The sequence below is a fragment of the Dryobates pubescens genome, chromosome 24 (genome assembly GCF_014839835.1).
Source record: "Dryobates pubescens isolate bDryPub1 chromosome 24, bDryPub1.pri, whole genome shotgun sequence".
Lineage (NCBI taxonomy): Eukaryota > Metazoa > Chordata > Aves > Piciformes > Picidae > Dryobates > Dryobates pubescens.
The window spans coordinates 16,175,223-16,202,077 of record NC_071635.1 but is presented as its reverse complement, the minus strand read 5'-3'; the positions used below and the strand labels follow the sequence as shown (position 1 = coordinate 16,202,077).

At 59.8% G+C, this 26,855-nt stretch overlaps 1 protein-coding gene across 1 annotated transcript in view; it reads right to left on the bottom strand.

The window, feature by feature from the left end:
* PTPN13 (protein tyrosine phosphatase non-receptor type 13) overlaps window positions 1-26,457 on the bottom strand; it is a 161,889-nt gene extending 135,432 nt beyond the window's left edge. Inside the window, exon 1 of the mRNA XM_054172520.1 lies at window positions 26,445-26,457. Within this exon, the coding sequence (XP_054028495.1) occupies window positions 26,445-26,457 (13 nt within the window). The remainder of the gene's footprint in view (window positions 1-26,444) is intronic.
* Between the last annotated feature and the right edge of the window lie 398 nt (window positions 26,458-26,855).

The window sequence follows — 26,855 nt, the reverse complement described above, 5'->3', positions numbered from 1 at the left end:
AGGTTTTTAGCTCCAAATTAATTAGCAGACAAAGCCACTTGAAGACTTGGAATGCCTATGGTTAGGAAATCACCACCTTGCTCCAAAACAACCTCAGGAGGTTCAACCAGACCCAGGGCAAGGTCCTGCAGCTGGGGCAGGGCAATCCCAGGCCCTGATCCAGGCTGGGCAGGGACTGGCTGGAGAGCAGCCCTGGAGGAAAGGCTTTGGGGTGCTGGGGGAGGAGAAGCTCCCCAGGAGCCAGCAGGGAGCACTTGCAGCCCAGAGAGCCAAGCAGAGCCTGGGCTGCAGCAAGAGAAGTGTGGCCAGCAGGGCCAGGGAGGGGATTCTGCCCCTCTGCTCCACTCTGCTGAGCCCACAGCTGCAGCTCTGGGGCCAGCTCTGCAGCCTCTGTGCCAGGAAGGCTCTGGAGGGGCTGGAAGGTGTCCAGAGCAGGGCCAGGAGGAGGAGCAGAGGGCTGGAGCTGCTCTGAGCACAGCCTGAGAGAGTTGGGGTTGTGCAGGCTGCAGAGGAGAAGGCTCCCAGGAGACCTTCTGGTGGCCTTGCAGGAGCTGCAGGGGGCTGCAAGAGAGCTGGGAGGGACTTTGGAGGGGGTGAGGCAGGGATAGGGGTCTGGGACACCTCTGAGGGGGGCAGGAATCAGGCCTGGGACAGAAAGCCAGCAATGGGCACTGGCAGCCCAGAAGGCCAAGGGCAGCTGAGCTGAGCCTTCTGGGCTGCCAGTGCCCATTGCCAGAGGTGGAGGGAGAGGATCCTGCCCCTCTGCTCTGGGGGGTGAGGGAGGGACAGGAGTGGGGGGCTGGAGCAGAAGTAGAAGTGGGGAGCTGGAGATTGGCTGTGAGGAAGAAGTTGTTGGCCAGGAGGGTGGTGAGAGCCTGGCCCAGGCTGCCCAGGGAGGTGGTGGAAGCCTCCTGGCTGGAGGTGTTTGCAGCCAGGCTGGAGGTGGCTGTGAGCAACCTGCTGTGGTGTGAGGTGTCCCTGCCCATGGCAGGGGCTGGGCTGGCTGAGCCTTGGGGTCCCTGCCAGCCCTGCCAGCTGTGTGGTTCTAAAGCAGGAGTGGGCACAGCCCAGGTGGCTCTGCAGCAGCTTTTCCCCCAGCCAGCCAGCAGCTGAAGGGTTAAGAGGGAGTCCCTCAGGCTGTGCCTCTGCTCCCCACACCTCAGGAGAAGGTGGGATGCTCTTCCCCATGATTCAGGCCCTGCTCACAGGTTCACAATTGTTCAATTGACTACACTGCCCCTTGAATAAGTTCCTGACACACACCCAGGCTATGATTCATCTGCACTTTAGAGGCTGCACACAATTCAGGCAGTCCTACAGCCATGGATTTCTCCCTCTCCTACCTGCCCCCAAAGGTGATGGAACTGCCAGCCCTGCTCCTTTCAGCTGAGGAGGTGACAGCCACAGATGTGGTTGGAAAGGACCTCTGGAGCTCATCCAGTCCAACCCCCTGCCAGGGCAGGGCACCCAGGGCAGGGCACCCAGGGCAGGGCACCCAGAGCACACCCAGGGGGGTTGGAAGCTCTCCAGAGCAGGAGGCTCCACAACCTCTCTGGCAGCCTGCTCCAGGCTCCAGCAGCCTCACCCCAAAGCAGTTTCTCCTCCTGCTGAGGTGGAACCTCCTGGCTCCCAGTCTGTGCCCACTGCCCCTTGGCCTGTCCCAGGGCACCACTGAGCAGAGCCTGGCCCCTGCTGCTTGCCCCCCAGCCCTCAGCTCTTGAGAGGCATTGCTCAGCTCCCTCTCAGCCTTCTCCTCTCCAGGCTGAGCACCCCCAGGGCTCAGCCTCTCCTCATCAGACATGTTCCAGACCTTCAGCATCCTCACAGCCTCCCTTGGCCTCTCTGCAGCAGATCCCTGATGCCTCTTGAGCTGGGGAGCCCAGAGCTGGACACAACACTCCCAATGTGGCCTCCCCAGGGCAGAGCAGAGGGAGGAGAACCTCCCCTGCCCTGCTGGCCTCACTCTTCATGCCCCCCAGGATGCCATTGGCCTTCCTGGCCACCAGGGCTCCTTGCTGGCCCATGGAGAGCTTCCTGCCCACCAGCACTGCCAGGTCCTGCCCCAGGGAGCTGCTGGCTTTTGCCAAAGCCCCAAATCAGTTCCACCTCAGCACCACTCCAACCCCCCCTGGCTCTGCCTGCTCCACAGTGGGTAGGTGGAACCTCCTGGTTTCCACTCTGTGCCCACTGCCCCTTGGCCTGTCCCAGGGCACCACTGGGCAGAGCCTGGCCCCTGCTGCTTGCCCCCCACCCCTCAAATACGTGCAGCCATTCCCAAGGTCTCCTCTCAGCCTTCTCCTCTCCAGCCTGGCCAGCTCCAGGGCTCTCAGCCTTTCCTCCTCACCAGCCATGTCCCAGGCCCTTCAGCATCCTCATAGCCTCTGTGGGCCTCTCACTGGCATTCCCCTGTCCCTCTTGAACTGGGGAGCCCAGAATTGGAGACAGTCCTACAGATGTGGTCTCACCAGGGCAGAGCAGAGGGTGAGAAGAGCATTCCTTGACCTGCTGGCCTCACTCTTAGAATCAGAGATTCAATAAGCTTGGAAAAGACCTCAGAGCTCATCCAGTGCAAGCTGGCACCCAGCACCTCCTGACAACTAAGCCATGGCTCCAAGTGCCACAGCCAAGCCCCTCTTGAACCCCTCCAGGGCTGGGGACTCCACCACCTCCCTGGGCAGCTCATCCCAGTGGCCAATTCCTCTTGCTGGGAAGAACTTTCTCCTCACCTCCAGCCTCAACCTCCCCTGGCACAGCTTCAGACTGTGTCCTCTTGTTCTGCTGCTGGGGGCCTGGCAGAAGAGACCAACCCCCAGCTGGCTCCAACCTCCCTGCAGGGAGTTGCAGAGAGCAAGAAGGTCTCCCCTGAGCCTCCTCTTCTGCAGGCTAAGCAACCCCAGCTCCCTCAGCCTCTCCTCACAGGGCTGTGCCCCAGACCCCTCCCCAGCCTTGTGCCCCAGACCCCTCCCCAGCTTTGTTGCCCTTCTCTGGACACCTTCCAGCAGCTCAACCTCTTTCCTACCCTCAGGAGCCCAGAGCTGGACACAGGACTCAAGCTGTGGCCTCAGCAGTGCTGAGCACAGGGCACAAGGACTTCCCTGCTCCTGCTGGCCACACTCTGCCTGACCCAGGCCAGGCTGCCCTTGGCCTTCTTGGCCCCCTGGGCACACTGCTGGCTCCTCTTCAGCTGCTCTCCACCAGCACCCCCAGGTCCCTCTCTGCCTGGCTGCTCTCAGCCCCTCTGCCCCCAGCCTGTGGCACTGCCTGGGGTTGCTGTGGCCAAAGTGCAGCCCCTGGCACTTGGCTGTGTTCAATCTCCTGCCCTTGGCCTCTGCCCCTCTGCCCAGCCTGGCCAGGTCCCTCTGCAGAGCTCTGCTGCCCTCTCACAGCTCAGCTCCTGCCCCCAGCTTGCTGTCAGCTGCACATTCCCTGCTGATGGACTCCATCCCCTCCTCCAGATCATCAATGAAGATATTGATCAGGCTGGGGCCCAGCCCTGCTCCCTGGGGCACAGCACTGGTGCCTGGCTGCCAGCTGGCTGTGGCACCATTCACCACCACTCTCTGGGCTCAGCCTCCAGCCAGTTCCTCACCCAGCTCAGAGTGCTGCTGGCCAAGCACCACCAGAAACCTGCAAGGGTGATTTCCAGAGCTCCCACCCTGCCCTTCCACACTGCCCAGGCTCCCTGACCTACAGACCATGGTGTGGGTCAGCCCCACACCCCCCAAGGGACAGAGCCTCCCTCTGAGCCCCATCTGCAGCACGCTGTGGTGGTTGTTGGAGGGGTGACAGGACAGAACAAGCTCCAGGAGATGCTCCTGCCAAACAACACAAACAGGAAAAACAAGATAGCAGCACTCCCTCCCATGACACCCTGCCAGATCCCAGGGCTGAGGGCAGCTCTGCTCTGCCCTGCCTGCCTGCTGAAGCCACTCACATCAGGAGGGTGGCAGGACAAAGGGCCAGATTACACCCTTGGCTGCATAACAAGGGCAGCCTGACAGCGACTTTCCCTCTCCAGCCTGGGAAACCATGAGAGGGAAGTGAGTCACAGCATCATCCCCCCTTTACTCTGCTCTGGAGAGACCCCACCTGCAGCACTGCCTCCAGCTCTGGGGCCCCCAGCACAAGAAGGACCTGGAGCTGGTGGAGAGGCTCCAGAGGAGGCCATGGAGATGATCAGAGGGCTGCAGAACCTCCCCTGTGGGGCCAGGCTGGGAGAGCTGGGGCTGTGCAGCCTGGAGAAGAGAAGGCTGCAGGGAGAGCTCAGAGCAACCTTCCAGTAGCTGAAGGGGGCTACAGGATGTGGAGCCAGCACTGGTCCCTGGCAGCCCAGAGCCAGCTGAGTGCTGAGCTGCAGCCAGAGCAGGGAGAGCAGCAGCACAGGGAGGGGATTCTGCCCCTCTGCTCTGCTCTGCTCAGCCCCCACCTGCAGCACTGCCTCCAGCTCTGGGGCCCCCAGCACAAGGACCTGGAGCTGCTGGGGAGGATCCAAAGGAGGCCACAGAGATGCTCAGAGGGCTGCAGAACCTCCCCTGTGGGAGGGCTGGGAGAGCTGGGGCTGTGCAGCCTGGAGAAGGCTCCAGGGAGACTTCAGAGCAACCTTCCAGTACCTGAAGGGCTCCAGGAGAGCTGGGGAGGGACTCTGGGCAAGGGCTGGGAGTGCCAGGCTGAGGAACAATGGCTTGGAGCTGGGAGAGGAGAGACTGAGAGTGGAGAGGAGGAAGAGATCCTTGAGAGTGAGGCTGGGGAGACTCTGGCACAGGCTGCCCAGGGAGGCTGTGGCTGCCTCCTGCCTGGGGGTGCTCAGGGCCAGGCTGGATGAGGCCCTGAGCAAGCTGGGGCTGGGGGGAGGTGTCCCTGCCCGTGGCAGGGGGGCTGGAACTGGATGATCTTTCAGGTCCCTTCCAATCCAAACCATTCTGTGAATCACCTTCCTTTTCTTCCAAGGCCTTTGCCCAGGCAGAGTGGAGATCCAGGCAGGCTGAGGACCCAGGCAGGCTGAGGACCCAGGCAGGCTGAGGACCCAGGCAGGCTGAGGACCCAGGCAGGCTGAGGACCCAGGCAGGCTGAGGACCCAGGCAGGCTGAGGACCCAGGCAGGCAGTGCCCCTGGACAAACCACACTGGCTCTACTACTGGAATGGAGCCAAGCAGGAGGCTGCTTTAAACTCTGCACCCACTGCCCCAGAGAGGGATGGAGGGAGAGGTGGAGAGCAGGATAAGATAACAGCACTTGAATCTTTTATGGATGCAGCAGGAGCAGAGGGAGTCAAAGAAGGCATCCAACCCTGGCTGCCTGCTCCGGGGGGCACCTCCAGCAGCTGCACCCTGCAACACTTACCCCAGGGAGCCCCAAGGAAACCCTAAGGAGAAAAGACCTCAGAGGAGCACAGACACCACCTCAACACAACCCATCTTCACCCCTCCAACCCCTGAGGGCTGACAAAATGTGCTCTGCATGCCATGTGCCAACCTGCATCCTTCCCCATGCACCCCCGGAGCTTCTGCTGCCACCACCAGCTGCCTCCAGTCCTCAGCACAGAATCATTAACCACTGCAGGCTGGAAATGGCCTTTGGGATCATTTGAGTCCAACCATCCTCCACCTCTGCCAAGGCTGGAGTTAAGCCATGGCCCTCAGCACCACAGCTCTGCCTCCCTGGAACACCTCCAGGGATGGGCATTCAACCTGGGCAGCCTGGGCCAGGCTGGCAGAACCCTTGCAGGGAAGAAGTTTCTTCTCCTCTCCAACCTAAGCCTCCCCTGGGGCAGCCTGAGGCCATTCAGTCCTGGGTTCAGCTTGGGGCCACTCACTACATGAAGGATACTGAGGGGCTGGAGCAGGGCCAGGGAAGGGCAAGAAAGGTGGGGAAGGGTCTGGGGGAGAGGGCTGGGGAGGAGCAGCTGAGGGAGCTGGGGGTGGGGAGTGTGGAGCAGAGGAGGCTGAGGGAGACCTCCTTGCTCTCTGCAGCTCCCTGAGAGGAGGCTGCAGCCAGGGGGGGTTGGGCTCTGCTCCCCAGGCTCAGGTGATAGAAGCAGAGGCAATGTCCTGAAGTTGTGCCAGGGGAGGCTTAGGTTGGAGATGAGGAAGAATTTCTTTGCTGCCAGAGTGGTCAGGGCCTGGCAGAGGCTGCCCAGGGAGGTGGTGGAGTCCCCATGGCTGGAGGGGTTGCAGCAAGCTGTGGCCATGGCACCTGGGGCCAGGCTTTGGTGGCCATGGTGAGGGTTCCCAATGCTTGGACTCCATCTCAGAGGTGCTTTCCAGCCCAAACAATTCTCTGATTCAGTGACAAACACTCAGGACTCAGGGCAGCATCAGGCAGCAGAGAGAACTTCTGCTTGCACAGAAGCAGGCAGAGGCTGCTTTAGCCAAGGCACAAACACTCAGCTCACAGAGCAGCACTTGGAGCTTTCACCGAAGGAAAAGAGAATGGAACAGATTCATGCTAGATGCCAAGTCCTGCTGGCAAGCCTGAGGTACCCCATGGACCATGAGTAATCAATCAGAGAATCCCAGAACTGCCAGGGCTGGCAGGGACCCCAAGGCTCAGCCAGCCCCAGCCCCCTGCCCTGGGCAGGGACACCTCACACCACAGCAGGTTGCTCACAGCCACCTCCAGCCTGGCTGCAAACACCTCCAGCCAGGAGGCTGCCACCACCTCCCTGGGCAGCCTGGGCCAGGCTCTCACCACCCTCCTGGCCAACAACTTCTTCCTCACAGCCAAGCTCCAGCTCCCCACTTCTACTTCTGCTCCAGCCCCCCCACTCCTGTCCCTCCCTCACCCCCCAGAGCAGAGGGGCAGGATCCTCTCCCTCCACTTCTAGCAATGGGCACTGGCAGCCCAGAAGGCCAAGGGCAGCTGAGCTGAGCCTTCTGGGCTGCCAGTGCCCATTGCTGGCTTTCTGTCCCAGGCCTGATTCCTGCCCCCCTCAGAGGTGTCCCAGACCCCTATCCCTCCCTCACCCCCTCCAAAGTCCCTCCCCAGCTCTCTTGCAGCCCCCTGCAGCTCCTGCAAGGCCACCAGAAGGTCTCCTGGGAGCCTTCTCCTCTGCAGCCTGCACAACCCCAACTCTCTCAGGCTGTGCTCAGAGCAGCTCCAGCCCTCTGCTCCTCCTCCTGGCCCTGCTCTGGACACCTTCCAGCCCCTCCAGAGCCTTCCTGGCACAGAGGCTGCAGAGCTGGCCCCAGAGCTGCAGCTGTGGGCTCAGCAGAGTGGAGCAGAGGGGCAGAATCCCCTCCCTGGCCCTGCTGGCACAGAGGCTGCAGAGCTGGCCCCAGAGCCCAGCTGTGGGCTCAGCAGAGTGGGGCAGAGGGGCAGAATCCCCTCCCCACCTTGCAGAGGAGTTTTTCTCTCTTTGCTCTCCTCCCTCTGGCTTGCTGCTCAGTTGGATTCCCAGCCCAGCATGGGCAGCCCTGGGAGCCACCTAAGAGCTTCTTCCTCACCTCCAAGCACAGAAGAAATTCAATTTGATTTCTTCCCCCTCCACTAACAGCTTTGAGGGTTTTCCTCATTTGGCCATTTCTCTCCTGGCCACTTTTCCCATCTCCTTAGCCAGAAGCTGAGCACAATCCAGGCCCTGTGAGGGGAAATGAAAGGCACAGAGCCATGGCCAGGCTGCTTTCTGAGAAGGTCAAGAGTGAGAGTTGGCAGGGGAAAAACTGAGCTGAGGAGAGCTGGCCCTAACCTCTCCTTAGCCTTTCACCATGCTGCTGAGCAACCTCTCCAGCTCTGTAGTGCTCCTCTCCCCCAGGCATCACAGAAGCACAGCCTGGTGTGGCTTACAAGGGATTTTAGAGCCCATCCAGTTCCAACCCCCCTGCCATGGGCAGGGACCAGCTCCCTCCAGCCCAGGCTGCTCAGGGTCCCATCCAACCTGGCTTTCAGCACTCCCAGCCTTGGAAGCTCCACAGCTTCTCCAGGCAACTCGTTCCAGTGCCTCACCACCCCCATGGGAAAGCATTTCTCCCTCAGGTCTCGTTCAAACCCAGCTTCTTCCAGTCTGAAGCCACCACCCCCTCGTCCTGGCACTCCCAGCCCTTGCCAGAGTCCCTGCCCAGCTCTCCTGGAGCCCCTGCAGGGACTGGCAGCTGCTCTGGGCTCTGCCTGCAGCCTTCTCTCCTCCAGGCTCAGCACCCCCAGCTCCCTCAGCCTGGCCCCAGGGCAGAGATTCTCCAGCCCCCTGAGCATTTCCTTGGCCTCCTCTGGAGCCTCTGCAGCAGGTTCATGTTCTTCTTGTGCTGAGTGCCCCAGCTCTGGCCCCAGCCCTGCAGGTGAGGTCTCCCCAGGGCAGAGCAGAGGGGCAGGATCCCTCTCTCCAGCTCTGGCCCCAGCCCTGCAGGTGAGGTCTCCCCAGGGCAGAGCAGAGGGGCAGGATCCCTCTCTCCAGCTCTGGCCCCAGCCCTGCAGGTGAGGTCTCCCCAGGGCACAGCAGAGGGGCAGGATCCCTCTCTCCAGCTCTGGCCACCCTGCTTTGGGTGCAGCCCAGGCTGCCCTTGGCCTTCTGCCCTGCTCCAGTTCCAGACCCCTGCTCCTCCTCCTGTCCCCACAGCCCCTTCTGAGCAGCCCCTGCCCAGCCTGCCTGCAGCTGCCCTGCAGATGCTGAACTGCAGCTCTGAGCTCTGCCTGCAGCCTTCTCCTCTCCAGGCTGAACAGCCCCAACTCTCCCAGCCTGTCCCCCAGCAGAGGTTCTCCAACCCTTTGAGCATCTTGCTGGCCTCCTCTGCACCCTCTCCATCAGCTCCAGGTCTCTCTTGTGTTGGTGGCTCCAGCTCTGGCCCCAGCCCTGCAGGTGAGGTCTCCCCAGGGCACAGCAGAGGGGCAGGATCCCTCTCTCCAGCTCTGGCCCCAGCCCTGCAGGTGAGGTCTCCCCAGGGCAGAGCAGAGGGGCAGGATCCCTCTCTCCAGCTCTGGCCACCCTGCTTTGGGTGCAGCCCAGGCTGCCCTTGGCCTCCTGTGCTGCCAGTGCCCAGTGCTGGCTCAATCCATTCTAATGATCCATTTCACAACAACTGCAAGAAGCAGACCCTCAGTTTTTGAGGCAACCCCAAGCAGCACCAGAACAAGAGGACACAGTCTCAGGCTGCACCAGGGGAGGTTGAAGCTGGAGGTTAGGAGGAAGCTCTACACAGAGAGGGAGATTGCCCATTGGGATGTGCTGCCTGAGCAGGTGGTGGAGCCACCATCAGTGGAGGTGCTCAGGAGGAGACTTGACAGGATGCTTGGTGCCATGGTTGAGTTGATTAGGTGGTGTTGGATGATAGGTTGGACTTGATGATCTTGAAGGTCTCTTCCAACCTGGTTCATTCTATTCTATTCTATTCTATACTATTCTATACTATACTATTCCATTCCATTCCATTCCATTCCATTCCATGAGATTTAGCTTCCTGAAAGAGCTTTTTCCTCATGCTCTTTCTCTGGCAACTGCACCTTCTCAGCAAACCAACCTAAGAGCCAAGAGACTTCAATGCTGAAGTGAATGTTTCAGTGTGCCCTCCAATGACCCCAGGGGCACCTGCAGCCCAGAGAGCCAAGCAGAGCCTGGGCTGCAGCAAGAGAAGTGTGGCCAGCAGGGCCAGGGAGGGGATTCTGCCCCTCTGCTCCACTCTGCTGAGCCCACAGCTGCAGCTCTGGGGCCAGCTCTGCAGCCTCTGTGCCAGGAAGGCTCTGGAGGGGCTGGAAGGTGTCCAGAGCAGGGCCAGGAGGAGGAGCAGAGGGCTGGAGCTGCTCTGAGCACAGCCTGAGAGAGTTGGGGTTGTGCAGGCTGCAGAGGAGAAGGCTCCCAGGAGACCTTCTGGTGGCCTCCCAGGAGCTGCAGGGGGCTGCAAGAGAGCTGGGGAGGGACTGTGGAGGGGGTGAGGGAGGGATAGGGGTCTGGGACACCTCTGAGGGGGGCAGGAATCAGGCCTGGGACAGAAAGCCAGCAATGGGCACTGGCAGCCCAGAAGGCCAAGGGCAGCTGAGCTGAGCCTTCTGGGCTGCCAGTGCCCATTGCCAGAGGTGGAGGGAGAGGATCCTGCCCCTCTGCTCTGGGGGGTGAGGGAGGGACAGGACTGGGGGGGCTGGAGCAGAAGTAGAAGTGGGGAGCTGGAGCTTGGCTGTGAGGAAGAAGTTGTTGGCCAGGAGGGTGGTGAGAGCCTGGCCCAGGCTGCCCAGGGAGGTGGTGGAAGCCTCCTGGCTGGAGGTGTTTGCAGCCAGGCTGGAGGTGGCTGTGAGCAACCTGCTGTGGTGTGAGCTGTCCCTGCCCAGGGCAGGGGGCTGGGGCTGGCTGAGCCTGGAGCTCCCTTCCAGCCCTGGCAGCTCTGTGACCTTACCAGAGAATGCACAGGTTCTCTGCTGGGCAAGACTGGCCAGCTGGCAGGGTGCAGGTTTGTGTCATCAGCTCTATAGACCCAGCTATTGAGTGGCTTTGCAGCTAGGTTATCACATGGGTGGAAGAGCCACATCAGCCTGGAGCTTTGAGGCTGGGAGCTGATGTGCAGAGCTGAGCTACTGAAACAGCTCTGCCAAGCTCCTTTGGATATGTGTGTGCTGACTGGGGCTGCCAGGAGAGAGGAGTTAGGCACAGGGGGAAAACCAGCTCTGAGTTTGGGGTGGTTTTGGTCCCCTTTGGTCCCACCAGCACCAGTCTTGGTTTTTCATCTGGCCACCCAAGGTCCAGCAAGGAGAGTGTCCTCTCTTCTTCCCTTGCTCCCTGGGACAGTTCTGTCCCCTGGCAATTTGAGGAATATTGTTGTGCAAAGGAAGGGATCTTTGCAGCTGCTCTCTGTAATCAAAGAGAATCAGAGAATTGTTTCAGCTGGAGGAGATCATCAAAGCCAACCAGCAACCTCCTGGGCAGCCTGTGCCAGAGTCTCCCCAGCCTCACTGCCAACAACTTCTTCCTCATCTCCACTCTCAATCTCTCCTCAAGACCTTCAAGATCATCCAGTTCCAACCCCCTGCCATGGGCAGGGACAGCTCCCCCCAGCCCCAGCCTGCTCAGGGCCTCATCCAGCCTGGCCTTGGACACCTCCAGGCAGGAGGCAGCCACAGCCTCCCTGGGCAGCCTGTGCCAGAGTCTCCCCAGCCTCACTCTCAAGGATCTCTTCCTCCTCTCCACTCTCAGTCTCTCCTCTCCCAGCTCCAAGCCATTGTTCCTCAGCCTGGCACTCCCAGCCCTTGTCCACAGTCCCTCCCCAGCTCTCCTGGAGCCCTTCAGGCACTGGGAGGCTGCTCTGAGGTCTGCCTGGAGCCTTCTCCTCCCCAGGCTGCACAGCCCCAGCTCTCCCAGCCTGGCCCCACAGGGGAGCTTCTGCAGCCCTCTGAGCATCTCTGTGGCCTCCTCTGGAGCCTCTCCAGCAGCTCCAGGTCCTTGTGCTGGGGGCCCCAGAGCTGGAAGCAGTGCTGCAGGTGGGGGCTGAGCAGAGCAGAGGGGCAGAATCCCCTCCCTGTGCTGCTGCTCACAGCCAGTGCCTCTTTCCTTCCTCCAAGTCCACCCCCTGTGAAGCAGCCCCATCCCCAAGTCACAGAGGAGGAAAGCAAAGTGGCTTCAGAGGACCAGGCAGGCATTGCACCTCTCTCTCTGAAGACCACTGAGAGCATCCCAGGGCCCTGGAGAGGAAGCCCAGCACCCTGCCAGGGACACCAGGATTTAGCAGCTGCTGGACCATCCCAGCTGAGGAAGCTGCACACAGGCTTCAGTGAGGCTTCTGGAAGGGAAAGCTCTGCAGAGCCCTAACCACACTGCTGTGCAGCCAGCCACAGAGCTGGAGGTGGCTCTGCAAGGGACACCTCTGCTCTTACTCACTGCCACTGGAGTGCAGGAGAAGGGCAGCACCTGCTGGGATTCCAGCTGCCAGCTGAACTCGCTGCAGGCCACAGGCAGCTTTGCACTGCTGTGGGAGGAAGGAGCCCCTGCCCCACTGACCATAGCCATGAGGGCCCTGGGGAGGCCACAGCTGCAATCCTGGCTCCAGCTCTGGGCCCCTCAGCTCCAGCAGGAGCTCAGGGAGCTGCTGCAGAGAGCCCAGCCCAGAGGCACAGAGCTGCTGCAGCCAGGGGAACATCTTCCTCCCCAGCAGAGCCTGAGGGAGCTGAGGGCTCTGCAGCTTGCAGAGGAGGAGCCTGAGGGGGAGCTCAGTGCTGGGGAGGAAGCTGTGCAGGGGCAGTGCCCAGGGGCTGGAGCCAGGCTCTGCTGGGGGCTGCCCAGTGCCAGCCCCAGGGGCAGGGGTGGAAGCTGAGCCAGAGGCAGTGCCATGGGCACAGGAGGAGAATTCTTTCCCTGGGAGGGTGCCAGAGGCCTGGAGCAGGCTGCCCAGGGGGGTTGTGGAGTCTCCTGCTCTGGAGGTATTCAAGGCCCACCTGGATGTGTTCCTGGGTGCCCTGCCCTGGGTGTCCTGCTCTGGCAGGGGGCTTGGGCTGGATGAGCTCTGCAGCTCCCTCCCAGCCCCTAACCTTCTGTAACAAGTACTAGGAAGGGATTTTCCATGTCCTCATCTCACAGGAAGATCCTGAAGAGCCAAACCTCCACTCCCCTTCCCTCCTCTCTGTGCTGAAACAAGACCTTATGGACTCTGCCTCCCTCTTCACAGAATGATGCACTGCTGCCCTTGATGGCTTGGAGCAGAGCCACCACAGCAGTGACACTGATGAGCAAAATAGGCAGAACCACAGAGGCAGAAAATGGGCTGGAAGGGAGCTGCAGAGCCCCTGCAGGCCAAGCCCCTGCCCTCAGCAGGGACATCCTCCCCTGCAGCAGCTTGCCCAGAGCCCTCTCCAGCCTCCCCTGCAAGCTCTCCAGCCATGGGGCCACAACCACCTCCCTGGGCAACCTCTTGCAGGCTTCCAGCAGCCTCCTGGGGCACAACTTGTTCCTCACATCCAAGCTCCAGCTGCTCTGCTCTCATCTCAACCCATTGCCCCTGGGGCTGTCCCTGCAGCCCTTTGGCAGCAGTCCCTCTGCAGCCTGCTTGCAGCCCCTGCAGGGACTGGCAGCTGCTCTGGCTCTGCCTGCAGCCTTCTCTTCTGCAGGCTCAACACCCCCAGCTCCCTCAGCCTGGCCCCACAGCAGAGCTGCTCCAACCCCCTCAGCATCTTGCTGGCCTCCTCTGGAGCCTCTCCATCAGCTCCAGGTCCTTGCTGTGTTGAAGCCTCCAGCCCTGCACACAGTGCTCCAGGTGAGGTCTCCCCAGAGCAGAGCCAAGTGGCAGAATCACCTCCCTGGCTCTGAGGGCCACACAGCTTTGGATGCAGCCCAGGCTGTGCTCTCAAGTTGAACTCCTTATGTATGCCATGGACACAGATCCAAGCCCCCCATTCTTCTCACCTCTGTCACTTAAGGCAATATGCAAGTCCAGAGCTTCCAGCATTTCAACTTTGCTGGGAGGCCCAACTGCTCAGAGCCACAGGATCCTTTGGGTTAAAAAAGCCCTTTGAGCTCACCCAGCCCAACCATCCTCTGCCTCTGCCCAGGCTGGGGCTGAGCCATGGCCTCAGCACCACAGCTCTGCCTCTAACACCCCCAGGGATGGGCATTCAACCACCTCCCTGGGCAGCCCCCATGCAGAACCCCTTCAGCCAAGAAGTTTCTTCTCCTCTCCAACCTGAGCCTCCCCTGGGGCAGCCTGAGGCCATTGCCTCTCCTCCTGGCCCTTGCTCCTGGGGAGCAGAGCCCAACCCCCCCTGGCTGCAGCCTCCTCTCAGGGAGCTGCAGAGAGCAAGGAGGTCTCCCTCAGCCTCCTCTGCTCCACACTCCCCACCCCCAGCTCCCTCAGCTGCTCCTCCCCAGCCCTCTTCTCCAGACCCTTCCCCACCTTTCCTGCCCTTCCCTGGCCCTGCTCCAGCTCCTCAACCTCCTTCTGGCAGCCAGGAGCCCAAAGCTGAGCCCAGCCCTCAAGCTGTGGCCTCCCCAGTGCTGAGCCCAGGGGCACAATCCCTGCCCTGCTCCTGCTGCCCACACCACTGCTGCTCCAGCCCAGGCTGCTGCTGCCCTCCTTGCCCCCCTGCCCACCCCCTGCCTCCTCTCCAGCTGCTGCCACCCAGCTCCCTCAGCTGCTCTTCCCCAGCCCTCTTCTCTAGACCCTTCCCCACCTTCCCTGGCCCTGCTCCAGCTCCTCCAGCTCCTTCTCAAAGGGACAATTTAAACTTCCACCAGTTTAAGCTTCCCACTCTACTTTTAACCCTCTCTTCCCCCATTTCCCTGGCACATTCCACTAGCTGGGAGTGGTTTGCAGAAGTCAGCAGCCCCAGCAAGGCAGCTTAAAGGCAATTAACACCAAGCAGGGCTGCTCCCAGGTTTGCAGTGCCCTGGTTAATATGTCAACAGCCATGTCCCACAGGGGCTCTGACTACCTGCTGTGTGGCTTTGGCAGCCAAGTCCCATTACCTGTCCTTGGTGACCCTCAGAAAGGCCTGGCCCCAGCAGCTCCAGGGGGTTTTTGAGGGGTTTTATGGCCTCCTTGGGGCCATATAGGGAAGCAGGAGAACACAGCAGCTCATCTACACAAGGTCAATGAGATGCTGAAGAAATTGCTATTAACTCCTCCTTGGGAACATAAAATTAACCCCTGGGAACCAATTCCCCCTGCACAAGCTGCCAAGGAGAGTGTCTCCAGCAAGGCCTGGAGATGATGAGATACAGCCCTGGTCTGCAGTAACTCACACAGCCTCTGCCCTCCCTTCCCTGGGGGGGCTCTGCAATGGGCTTGGAGGCTCTGCCACTGCCTGAGCCCCACACTGGTTAGGACATGAACACATTGGTGGTCACTGGTGACCAAGTCCAGCTGGGCAGCTGTAGGCAGTGGAGCCCTCCAGGGATCAGTGCTGGCTCCAGTGCTGTTCATCAATGACACTGGTGAGGGGACAGACAGACAGAGTCTGCTCAGCAAGGCTGCTGAGGATACCAAACTGGGAGGCTTGGCTGAGGCACCTGAAGGCTGTGAGGCCATTCAGAGCCTTGGACAGAGCTGGGCAGAGAGGAACCTGCTGAGGCTCAGCAAGGAGGAGAGCAGAGTCCTGCAGCTGGGCAGGAAGAATCAGCTGCAGCAGGACAGGTTGGGAGGGGATCTGCTGGAGAGCAGCCCCAGGGAGAAGCAGCTGGGAGACCGCATCCAGCTCCGGGCTGCCCAGCTCAGGAGGGACAGGGAGCTGCTGCAGAGAGGCCAAGGCAGGCTGCAAGGCTGCTGAAGGGACTGCAGCACTGCCTGGGGAGGAGAGGCTGAGAGCCCTGGGGGTGCTGAGTGTGGAGAGCAGAAGGCTGAGAGGGAGCTGAGCAATGGCTCTCAGGAGCTGAGGGCTGGGGGGCAGGAAGGGAGGCACAGGGACAGCCTCTGCTCACTGTGCCCTGGCACAGGCCAAGGGGCAAGGGATGGAAAGTGCAGCCCAGGAGCTTCCAGCTCAGCATCAGGAGCAACTTCTTGGCTGGGAGGCTGCCAGAGGCCTGGAGCAGGCTGCCCAGAGAGGCTGTGGAGTCTCCTTCTGTGGAGCCTGTCAAGCCCCATCTGGATGTGATCCTGTGAGACCTGTGCTGGATTCCATGGTCCTGCTCTGGCAGGGGGCTTGGACTGGAAGCTCTCCAGAGCTCCCTTCCAACCCCTAACATCCTGTGAGCACCAGACAGACTGCAGAACAGATGTGAGGCTCTGAGAGGCTTCAAGCTCCAAGCACACAACTGTACTGTAAAATACTGCTGGCAGTACCACCTCTTGTTGGCCTTCAGTGGAGACTCTGAAATAGGATGGGAGCCAGAGAATGAATGAGAAGTGAATACACTGGCACCACCTGGCAAGGCACTTGGGGCAATCATTTCACTGAGCATCTGGTGGTGGGAGTACAATTCCATCACACAAGGCAATTCCACCTCAGCAGCAGGAGAAACTTCCCTGCTCTGAGGCTGCTGAAGCCCTGGAGCAGGCTGCCCAGAGAGGTGCTGGAGTCTCCTGCTCTGGAGACCTTCCAAACCTGCCTGGATGTGTTCCTGGGTGACCCTGCTCTGGCAGGGGGGTTGGACTCAACCTTCCAACCCCTACCATTCTGTGATCATTTCCTCTCAAACTCAGCCTCACTGTCAAGCCTACAGCACCAGCACTCTTCAGGACAAGCCACCTGAGTTGCCTCTCAGGTCCAGATCTGATTTAGGTCCTAAATAAAGGAGATTTCAGCTGTGCCTCTTCTGAGCTCTGCTCAGCCAAGTCCTAAACTCAGCCTCACTGTCAAGCCTACAGCACCAGCACTCTTCAGGACAAGTCACCTGAGTTGCCTCTCAGTTCCTGATCTGATTTAGGTCCTAAATAAAGGAGATTTCAGCTGTGCCTCTTCTGAGTCTTGCACAGCCAAGTCCTAAACTCAGCCTCACTGTCAAGCTCACAGCACCAACACTCTTCAGGACAAGTCACCTGAGTTGCCTTCCAGTTCCTGATCTCCTTTGGTCCTAAATAAAGATTTCAGCTATGCCTCTTCTGAGCTCTGCTCAGCCAAGTCCTAAACTCAGCCTCACTGTCAAGCCTACAGCACCAGCACTCTTCAGGACAAGCCACCTGAGTTGCCTCTCAGTCCAGATCTGATTTAGGTCCTAAATAAAGGAGATTTCAGCTATGCCTCTTCTGAGTCTTGCACAGCCAAGTCCTAAACTCAGCCTCACTGTCAAGCTCACAGCACCACACTCTTCAGGACAAGTCCCCTGAGTTGCCTCTCAGTTCCTGAACTGATTTAGGTCCTAAATAAAGGAGATTTCAGCTATGCCTCTTCTGAGCTCTGCTCAGCCAAGTCCTAAACTCAGCCTCACTGTCAAGCTCACAGCACCAGCACTCTTCAGGACAAGTCCCCTGAGTTGCCTCTCAGTTCCTGATCTGACTTAGGTCCTAAATAAAGGAGATTTCAGCTGTGCCTCTTCTGAGCTCTGCTCAGCCAAGTACCACATCCAAGCCCTCACCACTCACAACCCCTCCCACAAAAGCAGACAAATGTTCTTCACTGTGACAGCCTCCCGTCAGCAAAGGGCAAACTCTTTTACCCAGAGCTGGGAGAGCAGGCCAGCAAACCACCATCCCCTCCTCTCTGACCACACAGCAGCACAGACAAAACTCCAAGCCCTCTCCTCCCAGCCTCCTGCAAGGCAGCAGAGGGGCTCAAGAGGTTTGTGCTCAGTGCCAAACCTCTGCACTTCAATCCTCAGCGTTCTGAGGTCAGTCAACTCTCCTCCCTCTGCGCTGCTGCTTAGCTGTGAAGTGGGAGAGGAAGCTTCCCTCCTTTTTTCCAAGTGCCCCATCTCAGCTAATTTAAGGGCAGACTCTTTGAAGCAGGAACAAGGAGCTGCCACCACCCCCTAGGCCAGGAGCTGACGGCTGCCCTCTCATCTGCCAGCCCTTAACTAGCTCCCAGCCTCCCGCGAAGCCGAAGCCTTCCCCCGCAGACAGCAGCGCTCCAACCCCGGCGCTCTCAGCGCCAGGCCCTCCTTTAATCCCCGACCTCTTCCTTCGCAGACATTTCTGTGGCATCTTCCAATTTGCACATAAAAGATCGGGCCCCCGAGCTGCGAGCCTGAGAACAAAGCCTTCTCACCCCTGCTATTCTTCCTGCAAGAGCTTCAGCAAGCTGAAGTGGAGCAGATCCCTATCCCGGCAAAGCGCCTTCCCGGTCCGCCGGGGCAGATCACAGCATCACCAAGGGTGAAAGAGACCTCAAAGCTCATCGAGTCCAACCTGGCACCACAGACCTCATGGCTAGACCATGGCACCAAGTGCCACATCCAACCCCCCCTTGAACACCTCCAGGGATGGGGACTCCACCACCTCCCTGGGCAGCTCATTCCAATGGCCAACGACTCGCTCGGTGAAGAACTTTCTCCTCACCTCCAGCCTAAACTTCCCCTGGCACAGCTTGAGACTGTGTCCTCTTGTTCTGGTGCTGGGTGCTAGAGAGAAGAGACCAACCCCCACCTGGCCACAACCACCTTTAAGCTAGTTGCAGAGAGCAAGAAGGTCTCCCCTGAGCCTCCTCTTCTGCAGGCTAAGCAACCCCAGCTCCCTCAGCCTCTCCTCACAGGGCTGTGCCCCAGCCCCCTCCCCAGCCCTGTGCCCCAGACCCCTCCCCAGCCTTGTGCCCCAGACCCCTCCCCAGCTTTGTTGCCCTTCTCTGGACACCTTCAAGTCTCTCAAAGTCCTTCCTAAACTGAGGAGCCCAGAACTGGGCACAGGACTCAAGCGCAACGTTCAGGACTCAATGCTGAGCACAGGGCACAAGGACTTCCCTGCTCCTGCTGGCCACACTCTGCCTGACCCAGGCCAGGCTGCCCTTGGCCTTCTTGGCCCCCTGGGCACACTGCTGGCTCCTCTTCAGCCAGCTGTCAATCAGCACCCCCAGGTCCCTCTCTGCCTGGCTGCTCTCAGCCCCTCTGCCCCCAGCCTGTGGCACTGCCTGGGGTTGCTGTGGCCAAAGTGCAGCCCCTGGCACTTGGCTGTGTTCAATCTCCTGCCCTTGGCCTCTGCCCCTCTGCCCAGCCTGGCCAGGTCCCTCTGCAGAGCTCTGCTGCCCTCTCACAGCTCAGCTCCTGCCCCCAGCTTGCTGTCAGCTGCACATTCCCTGCTGATGGACTCCATCCCCTCCTCCAGATCATCAATGAAGATATTGATCAGGCTGGGGCCCAGCCCTGCTCCCTGGGGCACAGCACTGGTGCCTGGCTGCCAGCTGGCTGTGGCAGCCATTCACCACCACTCTCTGGGCTCAGCCTCCAGCCAGTTCCTCACCCAGCTCAGAGCTGCTGTCCCAGCCAGGGGCTGACAGCTTGACCAGGAGCTTGCTGGGGGGATGGTGGCCAAGGCCTTGCTGCAGTCCAGGCAGACCACATCCACAGCCTGCCCCACAGCCACCAGGCGGTGTCGTCCCGAAGCTGCCTCCTCCGTTCCTTGCCTCTTATGAAAGGATTTTAATAGGCAATGATGCAGAGAGGAGCAGCCCTGGTTGCTCAGCAGGTATTTAAGCAGCAGGGCAGAAAGCAGAGCCCGGACCAAACAACAGCAGGCACCAAGGAGTCGTCTCCTGCCCTTCCCACCGGGAAACGCCGGCTTCCTTCCCTGCACTTCAGGAGGAGGTGGGGCTGGGAAACTCTTCTCCCGGGAGCTCCACCCTGCTTTACAGATGCCCAGGTTTCATTAATGCTTAACTGGCGACACACAACATTAACTTACTCTGGTATTCATGGCTTTGCAGGGCTCGGGGGCAACGGCTGGCAAATGCTTTCTGCACCCTGCCTTGCTCCCCCCCCACCAAGATGTGCTCTCCCCTCCTCTCCCCACCTCTCCTCTCCCCACTTCTCCTCTCCCCTCCTCTCCTCTCCCCCTCCTCTCCCCACCTCTCCTCTCCCCCTCCTCTCCCCACCTCTCCTCTCCCCTCCTCTCCCCACCTCTCCTCTCCCCTCCTCTCCCCACCTCTCCTCTCCCCTCCTCTCCCCACCTCTCCTCTCCCCTCCTCTCCTCTCCCCTCCTCTCCCCACCTCTCCTCTCCCTTCCTCTCCCCACCTCTCCTCTCCCTTCCTCTCCCCACCTCTCCTCTCCCTTCCTCTCCTCCTCCTCTCCTCTCCCTTCCTCTCCCCACCTCTCCTCTCCTTCCTCTCCCCACCTCTCCTCTCCCTTCCTCTCCCCACCTCTCCTCTCCCTTCCTCTCCCCACCTCTCCCCTCCCTTCCTCTCCCCACCTCTCCTCTCCCTTCCTCTCCCCACCTCTCCTCTCCCTTCCTCTCCCCACCTCTCCTCTCCCTTCCTCTCCCCACCTCTCCTCTCCCTTCCTCTCCCCACCTCTCCTCTCCCTTCCTCTCCCCACCTCTCCTCTCCCTTCCTCTCCCCACCTCTCCTCTCCCTTCCTCTCCCCACCTCTCCTCTCCATTCCTCTCCCCTCCTCTCCCCTCCACTCCCCTCCTCTCCCCTCCCCTCCCCTCCTCTCCTCTCCCCTCCCCTCCTCTCCCCTCCCCTCCTCTCCCCTCCTCTCCTCTCCCCTCCTCTCCCCTCCTCTCCCCTCCTCTCCTCTCCCCTCCCCTCCTCTCCCCTCCCCTCCCCTCCCCTCCTCTCCCCTCCCCTCCTCTCCCCTCCCCTCCTCTCCCCTCCCCTCCCACCTCTCCCCTCCCTCCCCTCCCCACCTCTCCCCTCCCTCCCCTCCCCACCTCTCCCCTCCCCTCCCCTCCCCACCTCTCCCCTCCCCTCCCCTCCCCACCTCTCCCCTCCCCTCCCCTCCTCACCTCTCCCCTCCCCTCCCCACCTCTCCCCTCCCCTCCCCTCCTCACCTCTCCCCTCCCCTCCTCACCTCTCCCCTCCCCTCCTCTCCCCTCCTCACCTCACCTCTCCCCTCCCCTCCTCACCTCTCCCCTCCTCACCTCTCCCCTCCTCACCTCTCCCCTCCCCACCTCACCTCTCCCCTCCTCACCTCACCTCTCCCCTCCCCTCCTCACCTCTCCCCTCCCCTCCTCACCTCTCCTCTCCCCTCCCCTCCTCTCCAGCAGCAGGGTTCCAGCCGCTTCGGCTGCAAGCAGAGAACACAAAGGGTGCCTGACAGAGCAGCAGGCTGCTAACCAACTCTCCCCCTCCAATGTCTGCAGCATCCAGACCAGGGAAATCAGAGAACAGCTTGGGTTGGAAAGGACCTCGAAGATCATCTGCTTCCAAACCCACTGCCGTGGGCAGGGACACCTCCCACCAGCCCCAGCTTGCTCAAGGTCCCATCCAACCTGGCCTTGAGCACCTCCAGGCAGGAGGCAGCCACAGCCTCCCTGGGCAGCCTGGAGTGGCTGAGGGAGCTGGGGATGTTCAGCCTGGAGAAGAGGACGCTGATGTGCTGGGAGGTGTCCAGAGAAGGGCCAGGAGGAGGAGCAGAGGGCTGGAGCTGCTCTGAGCACAGCCTGAGAGAGTTGGGGTTGTGCAGGCTGCAGAGGAGAAGGCTCCCAGCAGACCTTCTGGTGGCCTCCCAGGAGCTGCAGGGGGCTGCAAGAGAGCTGGGGAGGGACTTTGGAGGGGGTGAGGGAGGGACAGGACTGGGGGGGCTGGAGCAGAAGTAGAAGTGGGGAGCTGGAGATTGGCTGTGAGGAAGAAGTTGTTGCCCAGGAGGGTGGCAAGAGCCTGGCCCAGGCTGCCCAGGGAGGTGGTGGCAGCCTCCTGGCTGGAGGTGTTTGCAGCCAGGCTGGAGGTGGCTGTGAGCAACCTGCTGTGGTGTGAGGTGTCCCTGCCCATGGCAGGGGGTTGGGGCTGGCTGATCCCTGACAATTCTGTGGTTCTATGAAGGGAGACCTCATTGCTCTCTACAACTACCTGAAGTCAGGTTGGAGTGAGGAAGGAGCCAGCCTGGAGGACAAGCAACAGGACTGGAGGAAATGGTTTCAAGTTGACCCAAGGGAGGTTCAGTCTGGATAATAGGAAATACTTCTTCACTGAAAGGGCTCTCAAACACTGGAGCAGTCTGCCCAGGGCAGTGCTGGAGTCACCATCCCTGGGGGTGTTCAGGCACCATGTGGACCTGGTGCTTAGGGACATTGTTTAGTGTTGAGTGCTGGGATGAGTGTCGGACTGGATGAGCCTCCAACCAAGTATGTTCTGTGAGTCAACACTTGAATGCTCTTAGGTTTAACATCGTTCTGGTGACACCACTTTGAGTGTCACCAGTATCACTGATGGCCTACAGGTTCTAGGCTTGCTGCCTGACTAAACTGGAGAGCTCTTCAAGAGCAAACCCTTCCCCTTCAAGAGCTGAGCTTACTCTTGTTCAAGCCAGTCAGTCTTGACAAGTGCTCCGCGATAACCACTACAGAGACTCTTGAGTGCCAGGCCTGCTTAGCTGTGAAGGACTGGAACAAGAGGATGCCTACATCAAGCAGGCCCTCTGGGTCCTATTGTCATGGGTTTGGACACATAAATATTCCAAGGCATTTGCTGTGCAGCAGCAGCCATCACAGAGCGCTTTGGGCTGGAAGCGCTCAGAGACTCCAGCGATAAAGAAAAGCTTTGTCCCACTGACTGCCGCCTCAACAATAACCTCCATTGAGGAGTCTGCCCAGGCTCATTTTTATCTCTCTAATTACTTACCTCTCCTGCAGGAGCAGCAGGCTATTAAGGCTTGCTGATTAAGATTTGAAGGCACTTTGAAGATTTATTGTGCTACACAACTGCTAATTATTATTGTTGGTACCTGCATTCGGTCGGGAGGAAAACAGCTCCGCGCCAAAGGGGTTTGTTTGGCTTGCACAAGTGGAAAGATTTGATTTGCTGGGCCTCTCTTAACAAGGGAAGAAGAGAGAGAAGGCTGCATTTCAAACCTGGGAGGCTTACTCTGGATTTCCAAAAGCCACATGGCTGACACAACCCCCACCGTGAGGGAAAGAGAGCAAAGCGACACAACCTTCCCCCCTGCAAACGGAGCAGCGGTGCCCTGCTGCCTTCTTCACCTGCAGGAGTGCAACTGACGATCACAGAGCTGCCAGGGCTGGAAGGGAGCTCCAGGCTCAGCCAGCCCCAGCCCCCTGCCCTGGGCAGGGACACCTCACCCCACAGCAGGTTGCTCACAGCCACCTCCAGCCTGGCTGCAAACACCTCCAGCCAGGAGGCTGCCACCACCTCCCTGGGCAGCCTGGGCCAGGCTCTCTCCACCCTCATGGGCAACAACTTCTTCCTCACAGCCAATCTCCAGCTCCCCACTTCTACTTCTGCTCCAGCCCCCCCAGTCCTGTCCCTCCCTCACCCCCTCCAAAGTCCCTCCCCAGCTTGCTTGGAGCCCCCTGCAGCTCCTGGGAGGCCACCAGAAAGTCTCCTGAGAGCCTTCTCCTCTGCAGCCTGCACAACCCCAACTCTCTCAGGCTGTGCTCAGAGCAGCTCCAGCCCTCTGCTCCTCCTCCTGGCCCTGCTCTGGACACCTTCCAGCCCCTCCAGAGCCTTCCTGGCACAGAGGCTGCAGAGCTGGCCCCAGAGCTGCAGCTGTGGGCTCAGCAGAGTGGAGCAGAGGGGCAGAATCCCCTCCCTGGCCCTGCTGGCCACACTTCTCTTGCTGCAGCCCAGGCTCTGCTTGGCTCTCTGGGCTGCAAGTGCTCCCTGCTGGCTCCTGGGGAGCTTCTCCTCCCCCAGCACCCCCAAGGCCTTTCCTCCAGGGCTGCTCTGCAGCCAGTCCCTGCCCAGCCTGTATTGGTGCCTGGGATTGCCCCAACCCAGCTGCAGGACCTTCTCCACAGCCTCCCCTCGAGGCATCCAAAATGACAAGGCTCTGCAGGAGGCCTCACAAGTCCAAGGTGCCAGGCAGCAGTGGTGATTAGCTACTCACCCATGCTGAAGCCCATCTCCAGTTGTGTGTGGATGGGTGACTTGATCCCAGCCTCTCCATTCGCAGCCACCCTGCTGAAAGTCTGACTCACTGCTTAGCATTCAGCACATCCTTCTCCCACAGATACCTCTTTGTTTCATCCATGCTCTTCCATCCACTCAAGTGCCCTCAAGTCTGGGGATCTCACAGCCTCCAACTCCACTCAACAACAGTTTCAGAGTGAAGATTTTTTTGCCTCATGAAGCTGTTGCAAAGCCCCTCCCGGGGACACAGCCTAATTCCTTTCACACCACAGAATCACTTTGGTTCAAGCTGTCTCTTAACTCCTCCAAAGCTGGGGCTAAACCACGGCTCTCAGCACCACAGCTCTGCCTCTTGGGAATACCTCCACAGAGGAAGAGTCAACCACTTCCTCCCTGGGCAGCCTGGGCCAGGCTTGCAGAACCCTTGCAGGGAAGACGTTTCTTCTCCTCTCCAACCTAAGCCTCCCCTGGGGCAGCCTGAGGCCATTGCCTCTCCTCCTGGCCCTTGTTCCTGGGGAGCAGAGCCCAACCCCCCCTGGCTGCAGCCTCCTCTCAGGGAGCTGCAGAGAGCAAGGAGGTCTCCCTCAGCCTCCTCTGCTCCACACTCCCCACCCCCAGCTCCCTCAGCTGCTTCTCCCCAGCCCTCTTCTCCAGACCCTTCCCCACCTTGCAGAACCCTTGCAGGGAAGCAGTTGCTTCTAATGCCCAACCCAAACCTCCCCTGGTGCAACTTGAGGCCATTTCCTCTTGTCCTTGTTACTAGGGAGGAAAGACCAATCCCTACCTGGCTCCAAACTCAGATAGCTTTACAGAGCAAGGTCTCCCCTCAGCCTCCTTTTCTTCAGGCTGAACAATCCCAGCTCCCTCAGCTGCTCCTCCCCAGCCCTCTCCCCCAGACCCTTCCCCACCTTTCCTGCCCTTCCCTGGCCCTGCTCCAGCTCCTCAAGCTCCTTCTGGCAGCCAGGAGCCCAAAGCTGAGCCCAGCCCTCAAGCTGTGGCCTCCCCAGTGCTGAGCCCAGGGGCACAATCCCTGCCCTGCTCCTGCTGCCCACATCACTGCTGCTCCAGCCCAGGCTGCTGCTGCCCTCCTTGCCCCCCTGCCCACCCCCTGCCTCCTCTCCAGCTGCTGCCACCCAGCACCCCCAGGGCTTGCTCTGCTGCCCACTTTCCAGCCCCTCTGCCCCCAGCCTGCAGCCTTCCTGGGGTTGTTGTGCTGCCCCTCCTGCCCTCCTGGGCACCCCCTGGGCTCATCTGGTATAGTCAAAAGTACTTTAGAATCATAGAGTCAATAAGGTTGGAAAAGACCTCAGAGCTCATCAAGTCCAACCTATCACCCAACACCTCCTGACTAACTAAACCACGGCTCCAAGGGCCACAGCCAATCCCTCCTTGAACACCTCCAGCTTAAAAGAAAAGAACCAAACCAAGCACCCAAAAAAAAAAACCCCACTCCAAAAAACAAACCAAAAACACCCCCAAACCCCCCCCCCCCCAAACCAAAACCACCCCCAAACCAAAACCACCCCCCAAAAAAAACCCCAACCCAAGCAAACAAAACCACAATAAGACAAATCCACAGCAAGCAAAACAAAGCCCCAACCAAGAACAACCACCCCAAAAATCACACTCCATAGAGGGGGGGGGGGGGGGGTGGACAAACCAACCAACCACCACACCAGCAACACAACCCAGTTCCAAATCCATCCTCTACAGCAAGTCAAACTCTTTTACCATGCACCAGCAGACCAAAAAAAACACCCAGGCACACACTAGGGGAGGAAGAGATGCTGTGTGCTTTTTCTGCCATCAGGTAGTCCCTTAAGGAGCAAGAAAACATCTTAAAAGCGAGGCTGAATGTCCTTGTCTGTGCTGTTTGGGGGTTGCTTTTGCATCAGTCTTCTCCCTTCTCCAGTCCCTGCCTACACTGAGAAGCTGTTTATGGAAAGCTCTGTGCCCGTTGGCAGACGAAGAAGACACTCCAGATGAAACACACACATGCCCAAGGTGAAAGCTGAGCAGATAGGGAGGTCTGATAGCACGAGGAGTGGTGGCAAATTCTGTTGTAACTGCTCTACCAAAAGGTTTCCAAGGCTGGATTTACTCTTTCCTCACCAGTGTTTCTCGCCCTTGCACAAGAACCAAACTCTTTAGGCTGGTCTCCCCGTTTGCAGCTGGGCAGTGGTTGATCCTAACTCTTGCAGAAAGGTCTTCAAAAGGTGTTTCTGGTCATAGAATCAGTCAGGGTGGGAAGGGACCACGAGGAGCATCTAGTTCCAACCCCCCTGCCACGGGCAGGGACACCCCACACTAGATCAGGCTGCCCAGAGCCTCATCCAGCCTGGGCTTAAACACCTCCAGGGCTGGGGCCTCAACTACCTCCCTGGACAACCCATCCCAGGGCTTCACCACTCTGATGGGGAAGAACTTCCTCCCCACCTCCAGCTCCATTCCATTCCCCCTAGTCCTATCACTACCTGATCACTCAAGGACAGCGAGTGACCTGGTCACTCAAGGACAGACTTGCAAAGGTAGCATCAGTCAGAGGCCTGCTGCATAATCTGGGCACAGAAAGCAGCCCTGCTCTGCAGTCATTACTTCAGGTATTAAATGTCATCACCTCCCCAGCCTCAAGCCAAACAAATGACCCCCGGGGAGCCGAAGGGACATTGGGATTCATGTATGCAGCGGCAGCTTTCTCACACGAGGTTCTGCCCCCCCAGAAGGCAGCCTGCCTGTTCTGACCCAGTTTCGCCGCAGTTTCACCCAACCTTCCCTTCCCACCGAGGAGGCTTCCCGAAGTGATCCCAGCGACTGCCCCAGCTAGTTCCGCATGCAAAGGCATTCATATTCCCTCCTCTACAACTCACGCCTTAATAAGATGGCTAGACACAGATTACCTGCAACCAACCTCACCGTCTCCCTGTCCTACATTGACTCCCGATCCCACCTACAAAACCAAACCGGTTCCCAAATGCCTTCCCCAAAACCAGGAGGGGGAACGGAGCAGCTCCTGGCGGTTCCCTATGAAGTCACTGCCTTTGTTGTTTTTAAAACACGCAATTTAGAAAGAATGACACAATCTGGAAGAGGAGGGAGATTATCCTGCGGTCTGCGGAGGTGTCGATTGCTAGGAGATAAAAAAGCCAATGAAACCTACGCTCGTTTCTCATCGCCGGCCAACAGAACTTCGCTTTCTGCTCCTCGCAAGCGTTTCCGAGCGAGAAGTTTTCTCCTCCCTGCCTCCCGCTCAGAAGTTCGGGGGCTGCTTTGTTCGCTCTCCGTGCAGGCAAACCCCCCCCCAGGCGCAGCGCTCCCGCCCCGCACCACACAGCCCCTCTGCAGCGCAGTTATTGAGAACCCACTTCAGCCCTCCCCAGCCGAGCCGGGCCCCTGGGGGTGCGGGGGGCTGCCCCCGGCCGCGCCGTGCGCGGCCTCTCTCCCTCCCGCCGCTCCCCCCCCGCGCAGGCTGAGCCCGGCCCTGCCCGCACACCTCCGCGGGGCCCGAAACCCCGCGGCCACCCGCGGAGACCAAAGGCTCGGGAGCCGCGCACCTTACCGGCCGCTGTGG